Source organism: Thamnophis sirtalis, unplaced genomic scaffold (genome assembly GCF_051295495.1).
Source record: "Thamnophis sirtalis isolate CommonGarterSnake01/CBP01778 unplaced genomic scaffold, rThaSir2_p1.2 scaffold_13, whole genome shotgun sequence".
NCBI lineage: Eukaryota > Metazoa > Chordata > Lepidosauria > Squamata > Natricidae > Thamnophis > Thamnophis sirtalis.
The window spans coordinates 22,630,505-22,644,251 of NW_028261393.1; the positions used below are offsets into that span (position 1 = coordinate 22,630,505).

Below are 13,747 nucleotides of genomic sequence, written 5' to 3' on the forward strand. Positions count from 1 at the left end.
ACAGAAAGACATCTAATCATGAGACATCAACTGAAGGGATGGGGCTGTTTCAATCTACAGGGGCTGGAGAGTGAGGGGTGAGTCACTTGACTGCAGGACACTACAAATGACCACAAATGAAGCCATACTGCAAAGTGGTCATGTCAAGACACTGCACCTTGGCCAGGAAGCCCACTAGTGCAATCCTTCACTAGCACATCTTGGAAACCTGGCTGGAAGAAAGAGGCACTCCACACATCACTCACCGGAACTGGCATTCCCAGAGGGACTGGTGTGTACTGGGAGAAGAGATGAAGTGGGATTGGCACAAACACTGGTACAGGAACAGGCACCATAATGATTTTGGGTGGAGCTTCCTTTTCTTCTTCTTTCCATTGCCATGTTAAAAAGAAAAGGTGTGATTCTCGGAGAAAAACAGCTGTCCATTCATCTCTCTTAGCATGTTACATTATTGTTTGGCTGTCCCCAACTCACCATCCTGTTTGGTATACCTATTTGTTCATTGGCCTTTTACCCTCCCAGCCCACCCCCCCAATATTGCCATTCTTTGAAGATAAATCCCTGGCCAGCAAATAAATCAGATGACTCACTCTTAGGCCAATGTAGGTTTATTGTCTTTATCTATGGCAGTAGTTCCCAACGCCCCACAGGGGAGCAATTTGATTTTTAATGGGGTCAATTTGAACCTTGTTTAAACCAAGTTAATGGCTTTTAGGCTTCCTTCGCATGAGTAGAGTTCACTTTTTGAGGAAAGTAAGAATTATACATTGGGGGGGGGGGTATCAGGATTTTAGAAATACTTAGGTGGGGCATGGCCAAAAAAAGATTGGGAACTACTGTTCTATGGCAACAGGACTCAGTCACTGCTGGGTTTCCTTTCTTAAAATCAGAACAACTTTAGTATTCTTAGGGCAGGAGTGTGCAAACTTGGGAACTTTTTAAGACTTATGGACTTCAACTCCCAGAGCTGGCTGGGGAATTCTGGGAGTTGAAGTCCACAAGTCTTAAAGTTCCCAAGTTTGGACACCCCTGTCTTAGGGACATTGTGCAATGTGGCTGTATTCCCCACCCAGGAATTTCTAAAACTATTTACAATGGAGTTTTTACATCCCAGCCTCCTGTTTGCTGTTGAACCTAAACAAGAATTGTGCTCAATTGCACATTCTGCCAATATTATTTTAGTACAGTGTTTCTCAACTTCAGCAATGCATGGACTTTAACTCCCAAGATTCCCTCTGCCAGCATGCTTTAGGTTACCCCAATGCGCTGAAAGGTGATGTGCATTGCTGCTGAACCTTCCCCCCACCCCCCACCCCTTGCAAGCCTAAGCAGCAATCAATCCTTGTTTGTTACTTACCGGTTTGGCATTCCTTATGCTGCGTATGAGGCTTGCAAGAAGTGGCCTTGGTCTGGGTTATAGGCTTGCACAGCAAGGCTTTGTTCTTGAGGAGCCGGGGTGGCTGTGAGGGCGGGAGCTTCAAAGCATCTGTCTGGGTACTTGCCTAGTTTCAAGTCAGAAAACAAGATTTTGTTTGTTACACATCCTTAAAAGGGGGATATCTAGACAAGAGGAAGCACGGCCAGTAAGCCTCAGTTACTAGTTTGCTCTGCCTCCTCCTCTTCCCCTCCGTTCTGGGTCATGTCCATTCATGTCCATTCTAAAGATGCTTCCTGATAGAATTATGCCTATGATTTTGTCTCTTGCTTTACTTTTGGTAAAACACTTTAGTGTTTAAGATTGCATATTTCCCTGGGTATGAGGCAGGGGTGAAATACTACCGGTTCGCGCAAACTGGTAGGGACAATTATCGTTGGTTCTGCGAACTGATAGTAAAAAAAAAAAAAGCTTTTGAGGATCACGCGGCTCAGCTGTGAGCTGCGTGATCGTTGGAAGCTTCCCCCCCCCCCCCGCTTTTTAAAGCATTTTTTTCCTGCCTATTTGCCCGAACCAGCAGGAAAAAACTGCTTTAAAAAGTGGAAAAAAGAGGTTCCATGACAATCATCTGTGCTGTGTGATCATGGGAACCTTTTTCTCCACTTTTTAAAGCATTTTACTACTGTTTAAAAAATGCTTTAAAAATTAAAATAGTTGGCCACGCCCACCCAGTCACATGACTTCCCCTCCCCAACCACCACCACCAAGCCACATCTACTAAGCCATGCCCAGAGAACCAGTGGCAATTTTTTTTACGTTTCAGCACTGATATGAGGGCCAGGATATGAGGTTTCACTATTAATGGGATTCCCTGTTTATATGGTGTAAGCTAGATTAAACTTGGGTACTATTAAGTCTTTAGTATGTTATGAAGTGATTGTGATTTTATGCTCTTCCTGCTGTTGTTTAATCCTATTTTCACTGCTTAGTCTGAGAGGTGGGCAGCTATATAATTTGAAATCTTAAACCAACATGCAAAGTCACTTTCCAGGGAAGCTTGAGAATCGAAACTAGCAAAGGAGTTTTTCCTTCCAGGTTATGACAAGTATCTACAAAGTACCGTATTTTTCGGAGTATAAGACGCACCAAGATTTTGAAGAGGTAAATTCAAAAAAAAGTTTTTGACTTCTGCAGACCTCCCAAACCCTCAGCACACCTCTTTTTTTGTGAAAAAACGGGGCATGCAGAGAGTTTGAGAGGCCTGCAAAGGGCTCCTGGGGGCTGGGGGGCAAAAAATGGCCTGTTTTTCACTCGTTTTTGCCCTCCCCAGCCCCCAGGAGCACTTTACAGGCCTCCCAAACCCTCTGCATGTCCATTTTTGTGAGGGGGTGGGTGGGTTTGGGAAGCCAAAATGCTGTATTCAGTGTATAAGACGCACCCAGTTTTTCACCCTCTTTTTATATACATTAATATGGTAGCTTAATTTTGTGAATGCAAAAAGCACTAGTCATTATAACATCACTATGTATATAACACAAGTACAGGCAATCACAAGCCCAACATTTTTTTTCTGTTAGCAATATTGGTCAGGGATGAGTTGAAATCGAAGACATTTGAGGGACACTCATCCCATGAATTAAACTATGCTGAAGTTGCCATAAGGAAAAGAAGGAGGGAGGGAGGGAGGGAGGCAGGGAAGGAGGACGGGCGCAAGAAGGGAGGGAGGGGAGGAAGGGGGGAGGAAGAAAGGAAGGATTTTAAAAGTACTTATCAAAAATTAAAAGAAAATGAGGGAAAAATCAATGTACAACACAGTGATGAAGTCAGAACATAAGTAGAAGTTGGGAGGTATTATTTTCAGGAAAACTTACATCACCAATTATTTTTGCTGTTACAGTAGGAACTGCACCTGTTTGGAGGAAACAAAAACAGGAAAAAATGTCTTCCTTCCTTTTTAACATTGAAAGTAATTCTGGGCTTCAGTTCACAAAAGCACACTTATATGCTTATTTGCTCATTCAAACATTCTCATTGCACCGCAGCATTTCTCAACCATGGGAACTTTAACCTTCCACTCCCAGAAGTCCAGACAGCTTAAAGTTTCCATGGTTGAGAGACACAACTCCACACTGGCGCAATAACATGTCAACGTGCATCCGTGCAAGCAACGGAACACAAGGTGTGGTTTAACAGGTAGAGGAGAAAGGATACATCCACTGCCTACCTTGCAAGACGTTATTGGAATTGGCTGTAGGCTGAGCAGCTGGCGTGCTGGCAAGAGACACCACGTTTGCAATCACAGGGGTGGAGTCCTTCCTGAGAGATAAAGGGGGCCCTGCTGAAGATGTTGGTGTCATAGAGACATTTGCTGGGTGGAAAAGGAAAGAAAGTTAGAACTGTTGGAAGAAATGTCCTTCTGGGTTCAGTTCCAAGTGGGGGAAAAAACATTGGAAACATTGTGGCTGTTTGGAAAGGTGGTTTAATGGTGGACAGGATCACATGCCTTGGAGCTCCTGGGTGCAAAAAGGCAGAGATGCTGCGAGTCCCTGGGCTTTGAACTTCCTGGGGCACAGGAAGAGTAGCCTGATTGGTTGTTGTCAGAGGTCATAGCTTTGTAGGTTGCTTGTGTGCTAGGTTTGAAACTGGTGGGTGGTGCAATGAAATGATAGATCTTTGTTATGTAGAATAGACTGGCTCAGGCCTTAATGGCCCAGTGACAAAGGTGGGTGGCGACTATTAAGAGTGAGTCCGTTTCCTGCCTAAAAACATGTTTCTCCATTTCTCATCCAGGGAAATATAATATTTTGCCTTTTTAATATTTCCTAGGATATTCCATTTTTCTAGGAGAGGGGTGGGTGCTAACTTCCTACAGAACATAGTTAATGACAGCAAGATTCTAGTTTTTAAATACAGACATTTAAAAAAGGCATACCTACATCCAACATACAGATGAAATGTGTTTAGGGCATTCTATCTGAGTGTGTGCAGAGGCAAGGGGAAGATAGATCTGTGGCATTCTTTCAAATTAGTGATGTCTGTCTTTGTGTGAATTGCATCTGAGATCCAATCCGTTGAGCATACAGCTGAGAGATGTGGTGCTACTGCAACAGGCAGATGTGGCTACCATCCTCTCAGCTGAATCCCTATAGGCTTGAGCATCACACATCATCAAGGTCCGTCTTAATTTTTATATTTTATTAAGATTTTTGAGTCAATACCACACCTAGAGTACATGGTAACATTAGGGAAGTTTGCTGGTCAATGAATCAAAATCAAGTGCAAAATGTGATACAGTATAATTGCAATGGATGCTATTCAAAATATGCTGTCTATTCTGTAGGGTGGTGTTTCTCAGACACGACAATTTAAAACACATGGACTTCAATTCCCACAATTCCCCCGAGTATGGCCTAGACAACAGCATGGGTGTCAAACTTAAGGCCTGGGGCCCAAATCGGGAGTGATTAGATCTGGTCCGTGGGGCCGCCCTGGAAACAGCAAAGGTCTGGTGGTCCACAGTGCCTCTGCCAGCGAAAACAGAGCTCGGGATGGCCATGTGCTGCCTTCCCAAGCTCTGTTTTCACTGGCAGAGAGTTGCAGGAGGTTGTCGCAGCTGAAAACGGACCTCGGTAGCCCGTTTTTGCTGGCAGTGTGCTCGGGGCTCCCAATATAATGTTGAGCTGGCCATGCCCACCCTGATCATGCCCCCTCCCTGAGGTCAAACACAACCCTGATGCAGCCCTCAATGAAATAGAGTTTGACATCCCTAGAGTATGATTGAGTAAAAGGAGGAACAGACAAAGAACTCCACCCCTCCCCCATTCCTTTGAAACATACCATCAGACCATTATACCCTTTGGAATATCTATACCTCATCATAGTTACTATCAAGAAAACATACCAAATCTGTTCCAATATGAAATAATGTATATCATTGGAAGCTTCAGTAATCACAGGGTATGCTCATAGATATCTAATACCCTGCCTCCATGTGGACCAGATTCATTATAACGGAATAACATAGTTGGAAAGGACCTTGGAGGTCTTCTAGTCCAACCTCCTGCTCAAGCAGAAGACCCTATACCATTTAGGACAAATGGTTGTCCAATCTCTTCTTAAAAACCTCCAGTATTGGAGCCTGCTCTACAGAAGCTGTTCTAATGCCAGCCCACACCTTTCTTTTACCTGCATTATTTGGAGGGGGTGGTGGAGGCGGAGGAGGCGGTGGTGGTGGAGGATCTGATGCACACTGCTGGTTGCAAAACATCAAAATGCAAAGCAAGTTGCAAAAATGTTTGATTTCACCCCGCCACTTCAGGGACTCGCTGAGTTTTCCCTGCCTTTTGCACCCATCACATTTGGACATCTACAGAGAAAGGGGAAGAGGTAAAAGACAACTTTTAATAAATTTGATTCCATTGTATGGTTTTCTGTTTTAAACAATTTTGTTTAAAAAGATACATTCTAAGGCTTAACGACAATGCTTAAGGATGCCGTCCTTTCTATCCTAATTAATTCACTGGTGATAAAAGATACTCTGTCGTGCTGAAGCACTGTTTTTTCCAAGAGGAAGGATCGATAGAAGATAGATTTGAAGAGTGCCAGGATAACTTACTTGATAAAACAAAACTGTGAACTTTGACATGCAATCTTCCGAGCAGAATTCCTCCACTTTGCCTCCAAAGTGATTCTGCACCAGTTTTGGAGAGGTTTGCAAACAGTAGCTGCACATTTTACAGTGATTTCCCCAACGTTTGGCTAAGTCATGCTTGTAAAGCAACTTGCAGCCTAAAAAAAGAGCCAAGAATAACAAATGACAATGACTTAGAATTCTCCAACCATCTTCCCCCAATGTGTAACAATTTCAGAAGCAAACATTTTTACAATTCAAAAGTTAAAGCTTTTTATTTTACACACGAGCATATACGGAAGAAACGATGATTAAAATGGCCATTTCCCCCACTGCCTATCTGGGGAGCTGAATGCCAATGAAGCCCATGCTTTCTTACCTTCACTACAGAATGTTTTATCAATGCCTGAAAATCGCACTGTTTCTTTAACGATCTTGTCAATTTTGCAGTATTCACACATTGACATGACACAGTTTATCTTTTTGTATTCGTCACAACAGGTCTTGCCGCAAAACTGGAACATTTTGCCCTGCAATCAAGCAAAAAATAAAATAAAAATGAAACCCAATTCAGTAAAGAACATGCCATCGGGTGCTTCTCTCAAAGAAATGCAAGTTCACCCATTACCATTTAAAAGACGAAAAAAAAAAAAAAACCAAAAAAAAAAAAAACCCCACACCAAGAACCTGCCAAAATCTGTCATTAATCAAGACTACCGGCTGCCATTTGCAGAGCTGCCAGTTTGTAGTCTGCTCGGGAATGAAAATGCACAGCTGTCATTAAAAATCCATAGCCAAGGCCTTAAGAGCTGTACGGGAGTAGTTAAAAAAGCAGGTGAGCAATGCCTGCTAAATATCAGAAGATAGAATAGTGGTAAAAGAAGATTTCCAGGAGCTGGGGGGGGGGGGGGGAGTGTCACTTGCCACTTTTATGAGCTGCAAAAACCTCCAGGAAATGGAATGGGACAACTCACTGCGCCTATGTTGCCGGAGCCAACTTGTTGCAAGACAATTCTATGTGGGATAACTCAATGCGATGTTATCCCTCACTGTGTCTTCTATTGGCAAAAGTGGAAATAATGTTGAAGAGACAGTGGAGGATAGCATTTATTGGATTAGGTATGGAGATTCTCAGTCATCCAGGTCCTGGTTATCCCAAAGGCGATATTTCAAGATGCAACTGGACTTTTTGGTTTTTCTTTGAAGATGTTTCACTTCTCATCCAAGAAGCTTCTTCAGCTCTCACTGGATGGTGACTGAATCCTTCCATTATCCTACCATTATCCAAGTTTCTTGGATGAGAAGTGAAATGTCTTCAAAGAAAAAACAGTCCAGTTGCCTCCTGAAAAAGCACCTTTGGGACGACAGGATTAGGTTAATTCCATTTGGAATTGTCTCACGATGAGTTGGCTGTAGCAATATGGCCACGGTGAGTTGGTGACGGCAAACTGTCCTATATCCCACCCCACCAAGGAATTAATTACCTTACGGGTAAGAGGTTTGCAGAATAATTTCTTAATATAGTTATTTAGCATAAGGACTTAGCAAAAGGAGACATTATGCAATCTGCATTATTCACACAAGTCTCAAGCTTCACTTTTTGCTGGTGCAAACAATTTTATGGTTTATGGGGGGGTGTGGGGGGGGAACTAAGCATGGAATACACACGACCTTGCCTGTCACTAGGCTTCTTGTCCACAATTACAGCCCTCATGTGTCCGACGTCAAGGCATCTGTGAAAAACAACAATGGCAGGTGCCAATTACCCTGTAGTCGAGCACTTCGGGCTTCGTTGCAAAGAGACGATTACAGTGTTGACACCTGAGCTTGGCGACGGTGCGGGAGACTTGCTGGGACTGGGCAGCCAGCCTCTGGAGGCCGGCAGCGGCTGAGCTGCTGACCGAGCTGGGAGAGACTGTTGAGGTAGTATTGCCCGCCGCAGAAACCGTCGCTCCTGAGGGAATGCTGACAATCACTTGGCCCTGCGACAAGGGCACCACGGAGGAATTCATTCCCGAGGGCTTATTGAACAAATTCTGGGAGGGAGAGAGAGAGGAGCCAATGTAGATTTGCACAATGAAGCCCTATCCTTGTCCAATTCACCTCCAGTATTACCCAACTAAGACTAAACAGCCTAACCATAAGCCATCAAAACTGGGGCTACTGTATCTAGCTGCAAACATCTATAGGACTACTAGATGGCAGCAAAGACATTCAGAAAATTTACCTCATTGCTGCCATCTAGTGGCTGCTTTGTAGGCCCCATACGGTAACCTTCTGACAGACTTCTATGGAGCAATCTTGTACATTATATGGCATTCTTACTGCAGGTCTACAAAGAGAAGATGGCTGGACTTGCTATCTTGCAGAGGGAGGCCAGATCCAAACCCACCTGTTTGTGGCAGTGGAAGGGACAGAGAGTCCATGCTGCAACAGCTTAAAGAGAGAGATTTTTTTTTTGCTAGTTTTCTGTTTACCAGAACAGCTTGGCCTCTTCCAAACATTCCAAAGACCATCAGCCCTCTAACAGAAAGGCTTCTGATATACAAATTTAACAAAACTGCCTAAAAATTGTAACAAGGGCAGTTCCAGCAGCTTCCTAGAGAATTAAAGCCAGGTGTGCTTTCTTTACATTGAAGAGTATATAGCCATGATGGCGAACCTATGGCATATGTGCCAAAGGTGGCATGCAGAGCTCTCTCTGTGGGCACGCACACTGATTCATCTGCATTCAGAGTGGTGCAATCAAAAGTTAGGAGACAGACAGAGGCTTAAGATGTACCTGAAAAGCCACCACACAGCTGTAGCTGCAAAAATTACGTATGCTTCCATCTGACATTGCAAGATGATACTGAGGGATGGCAGAGGTTTTGCAGCTATTACACTGGACCTGGACACCTGGCAGGAAAAATGAATTAAGTAACATGTGCCACGAAAAGAGAGTGAATTTAATACATGCTTCCCCTGTTGCTTTCTGAACATACATGGAATTATGGGGAAAGTAAGTGAATTACCTGACGATGTGACCACTTTGACTCTGTGTGCCGACAAGCAATTCACGGAACAAAAGAGCTCTGTTTTCCCCACGTTATTTGTGCTTTCAATCATCTCCGCAGAAGATCTCAGAGATTTGCACATTGCGCAGGGGGTAATTTTTGCAGACTTCTGGAAAAAAAGGAATTGTATATAAAACAAGGAGAAAAGGCTCATTTAACTTGAAACATACACTCTCTCAATTTGGCAGACCATAGAAAGTTACTCCCGGTTGTTTATATCATGTGAAAGGCAGGAACTATGTATCTTGATAGAGAGCTCAGTCTTAATCGAAAAATGATAGATGGAAAGTCCGCGACTTACAACTATTCATTTAGTGACCGTTTGAAGTTACGACGACACTGAAATAGTGACCTATGGCCATTTTTCATATTTGCGACCATTGCGACCCTATGGGCCACAGGATCAAAATTCAGAAGCTTGGCAATTGGCATCTATTTAAGAGGGTTGTAGTGTCCCGGGGTCATGTGATCAGCTTTTGAGACCTTCTGACAATCAAAGTTAATTAGGGAAGCCAGATTCATTTTTACTAACTTAGCAACTGCAGTGATTCACTTAACAACTATGGCCAGAAAGGGTGTAAAATGGAGCAAAACTGACTGAATAGTCATCTTGTTAACAGCAGAAATGTTGGGTTCAATTGTGATTATATGTCGAGGGCTACTTGTACACAATTTCTTCTTGATTCAATACATTCCCCAGAAGCCCAGGTATTTTTCCCCCTGAAAATTGTAAAGTGGGGAATACCAGGAATGCTGTTTGGGGGGGGGCTTGATTTCCCTTTTCCAATCATTCTCATCAGGTGTTTTTCAGGTGTCCTCCCCCTCTCTGTGTGTGTATGTATATTCATATTCAGAATCTCTATACCAATGAGATTCCTGACAAATTGGGGTCCTCATATGGAAAGCATTCAAAGACACTGTGGAAAATATTGAGAGGTTTCCACTCCCCCTAAAATTGGTAAGATTTTGAAAAGATTTGAAAAATACTGGAAATGGGTGGCTGCTGCTTGCTGTCTGTTATCTCAACTTTTTACTTTGCAGGGGTTTGTCTGATATGGAAGAAGACCTCTCAAGCCAATACAGGTAGTCTTCGATTTACAGACATTCCTTTAAGAACTGCTCGAAGTTATAATGGCAACGGAAGGAAATGACCTGTGATTGGTCATCGTACTTACAACTGTTGTAGCATTCCCATGGACACATGATCAAAATTTGGGCCCTTAGCAACCAACATGTATTTATGATGGCTGCAGTTTTGCAGAGTAATGTGACCTCCATTTGCAACCTTCCCAGCCAGCTTCCGATAAGCAATGTCAATGGGAGAAGCCGGATTCGCTTAATGACTGCATGATTCATTTAAGAACTACAGTGATTTGCTTAAGAAAGTTGGCAAAAAATGTCATGAAATCATGCGTGACTCACTTAACAATCGACTTGCTTAGTCATGGAAATTCTGGTGCCAACTGTGGTCATAAGTCAAGGACTATATCTGATATGCACCCCTGAAGGGCAGTGCCTCCTCCCACATGCAGCTTCAAGAGACCTTCTTACACTGAAGTGCCCTCCCCAGTCCTTAGAGCCTTCCCTAGACCTTAGTAAACTTCATACACGAAGTCCTATTTGCAGAGATAAGTGCTCTACAAAAGTTAAAAGGTGGGAGAAAACCCAGACCTGCTTGTAGGCAGTGACGCATGTTGAGCTGCAAAACTTTTTGGACTGCCCCTCTATCTGAAGCATGTGACACTGTCCCGAAGCACTGTAGCAGTAGCCCCCACAGTTTTCACAGCAGTTCATGGTCAGGTTGTTTGCGGAACGAAACTTGGAGAAGCAGGCATCGCTGCAAAGCTTGTGTACAACATTCTGGTAATTCACTTCATGCCGAATCTGTAGGTAGGAAAAGCAAGACAGTCACTGCCAGAAGAATGACCTCAGACTTTTCCTTCTATCAAAGGAACTTCTCTCTCTCTCTCTCCCCCACCCCTCACACACACCAAACATTATCTAATTTTGTTTTGAAATCTCCTTTTCTTTTTTCCCCACTTTACAGGGCTAATCCTGTAAGGAAGGCAGGAAGAAAACATTCTGGCATTGTTTCTAGCCTAATCTTTATCGCCCTACTTACAGAAACTGCCTCTCCAGTTAACCCTTGTTACACTGTAACAGCTAAGGCAAAGTGCCCATCGACCTGAGTGACGTTGAGTTGGCCACGCCCACCAACTTGCATGACCACCAAGCCCCACTTACTCAGCTTGTCATCAGGGCAGAGAACCTGTTGTTAAATTATTTGAATCCCCATCACTGATTAAAGCCCCATTTATGATATGCAAAGACATGTCAATGAGCTTATTTGATCCTCCAGTTTGTAGTGCTTTCCATCTAATTTGGTTTAGTCCAAACAGAAAAACCTTCTCAGACTTCCTGGGAAGTGGCACTTCCCAGGAAGTCTGACTAACAACTTTAGCAAGCCCAATACAACAGCATTTCCCAATAATAGCAATTATTAGATTTGTAGACTTGCTAGTGGGAAGAATTCTGGGTGTTGGAACTCTACATAATCAGGAGGGCTGCCAGATTGGGAAACTGTAGAATTGGGAAACAGCTTTTGATTGGGAAAAGAACTGTAGCCATGCTGGAGAAAAGTTAAGTGCAATACATCTATCAGGCACCAGATTGGGGAAATTTAGTTTAAACTAGCAAAATACTACAACAGCGGCAGCTATTCTGATGCCCAAATGAGACTGCTTCTTGCAGACAGGTCATCCTTCTTGAACAACCATTTGTTCAGCAGCCAGTGTAACTTGTGACACACTTATAGGAGAGGAACTTAAAATAGATCTTCGCAATTGTGGCCCTCCCAGCATCCCTGCAGTCATGATTCAGGCTCTTAGAAACTGACTCGCAATCGTTGGGAAAGCTGATTTGGGAGGGGGGGGGTCACAAATGGTGAATATATGACTATGGGATGCTGCGACTAAATGTGATTCAACTAACAACGGCAACTAGGACTGCCACAATGCTGCCATAAGTCAATGCAGTCACACATTTTATGACTGCACCGCCCAGCAGTGGACTAAACTGCTGGTTTTAATTAATTTAATTTTGATTGCTGGTAATTAACAATTACTATAGTTAAGTGAGGAGCACATCTACTTATAATCTTTTACTGCTGCTGCCGGAGCTCAGTCTAGAATTACCATTACATTTATATATATTTTTTGTCATCTGACATTAGAAATGTTGAGCATAAGCATATTCCAGACACCATTTAAGAGTTTTAAATTGACTTTATCTTTAGCCAGTGTATAATACCGATTTTATGTTGGGCTGGTCTTGGGGATAGCCAGATTGGAATTTCTATGCAGCTACATAAAACCCCCTGGGTGATTTAAGACCAGTCTAACTCTCAGCCTAACCAAAAGGTTGTGACGGGGTTTAAATGGGAGGGAAAGGGAACACTGCCTTGTCCTTTGCATGAAGGATACACACAAAGTTAAAAAATAAAATAAGGGCATCGAACTAAAAAGCTGAACAAACGGGAAGGCTGCTCTTTAATGTTTATGGGACAGATTAGAACATAATCGACACTTCCCATCTATTGTGTTATCACACAATAGTATAGAACAGAGATCTCCAACCTTGGCAACTTTAACACTTGTGGACTTCAACTTCCAGAGTTCCTCACCCAACTTTGCAAGTGTTAAAGTTGCCAAGGTTGGAGACCCCTGGTATAGAACGCATGAGTATAGAACAGGACCCAGTGAAAAGTACCTAAAAATTGAAAAAAGGTGGAGAGTCAATTCAATCCCATTTGCACTTCATCATGGAAAAATGCAATATTAGGAGCGGGACTTCTGATTGGATGCCTCCTTGAATTATAACAGCATGCAAAATGTTTCAAACTCAAAATGCTTCAAGCCCAAAACCCCACGATTCGAGTTCAAAGCAGCTAATTCTTACTGGAAGCAATCCTGATACTTTTTGACCATTCTGTAGCTGCTCTAAAATTCATCACGTAAGGCCAAAACAGCCATCTCAAGCGTAAAAGTTTCAAGCTTGAAGCTTTTTGGATTCAAAATAATTTACACAGCTCCGTTGTAATGTTTATAGTAACTCCACTGAAAATGAAATCCCTCTTGCTGATTACAATGTTCAAAGTACAACTAAATCTGAATCTAATTCAAATGAATTGCATACACTGAAGTTAATTATGCCCGCTTTTGTGCTATAGGTGCTTATTCCCAAATATACCCAAGGCTAAATGTTTAATATAGAAATATGTTGCTAAGAACAGACATAATGTTTAAAAATAATTATTGGGGGCTTATGAATGTGTTAACAAACTCTGACAGGCCATGTAAATAAATGCTTTATTGCCAAATTGGATTTTTTGTCATTAACAGCAAACTGTCTGCTTCTTACTGAATGAGTGGATCATTTCAGTTGTCAGAGAGACAGTTGGGGGAAGATTAATTGGGGTGTCTAAATGAGGTGCAATTAAGACTCCCTTGAGAACTGGTTAGTTTCTTTTTTAAAGATAATTCATCTTACACAGATTTTTTTTCAACAAAAATTCTTCAAATCTATGGGATGAACATCAGATTAAAAGAACCTATTTAAATATTGATTTTCATTACTTCTGATAATTTTCTGTTATAAACACAGAACAATTTGGAACGAACTATTCTT

The 13,747-nt window shown here is 42.6% G+C and overlaps 1 protein-coding gene across 5 annotated transcripts in view; it reads right to left on the bottom strand.

Moving 5' to 3' along the window:
* Positions 1–13,747, bottom strand: part of ZMYM4 (zinc finger MYM-type containing 4) — a 50,508-nt gene that overhangs the window by 10,399 nt on the left and 26,362 nt on the right. For 3 of the 5 annotated variants that reach the window (XM_087728086.1, XM_087728082.1, XM_087728083.1), the window contains 11 exons: positions 10,733–10,945; positions 9,020–9,170; positions 8,788–8,903; positions 7,772–8,041; positions 6,385–6,535; positions 5,991–6,163; positions 5,561–5,741; positions 3,600–3,743; positions 3,247–3,284; positions 1,358–1,502; positions 246–367 (listed from right to left, as the gene is read on the bottom strand). In XM_087728086.1, the coding sequence (XP_087584212.1) occupies positions 246–367; positions 1,358–1,502; positions 3,247–3,284; positions 3,600–3,743; positions 5,561–5,741; positions 5,991–6,163; positions 6,385–6,535; positions 7,772–8,041; positions 8,788–8,903; positions 9,020–9,170; positions 10,733–10,945 (1,704 nt within the window). The remainder of the gene's footprint in view (positions 1–245; positions 368–1,357; positions 1,503–3,246; positions 3,285–3,599; positions 3,744–5,560; positions 5,742–5,990; positions 6,164–6,384; positions 6,536–7,771; positions 8,042–8,787; positions 8,904–9,019; positions 9,171–10,732; positions 10,946–13,747) is intronic. The other 2 variants (XM_087728084.1, XM_087728085.1) reach the window with 2 other exon arrangements.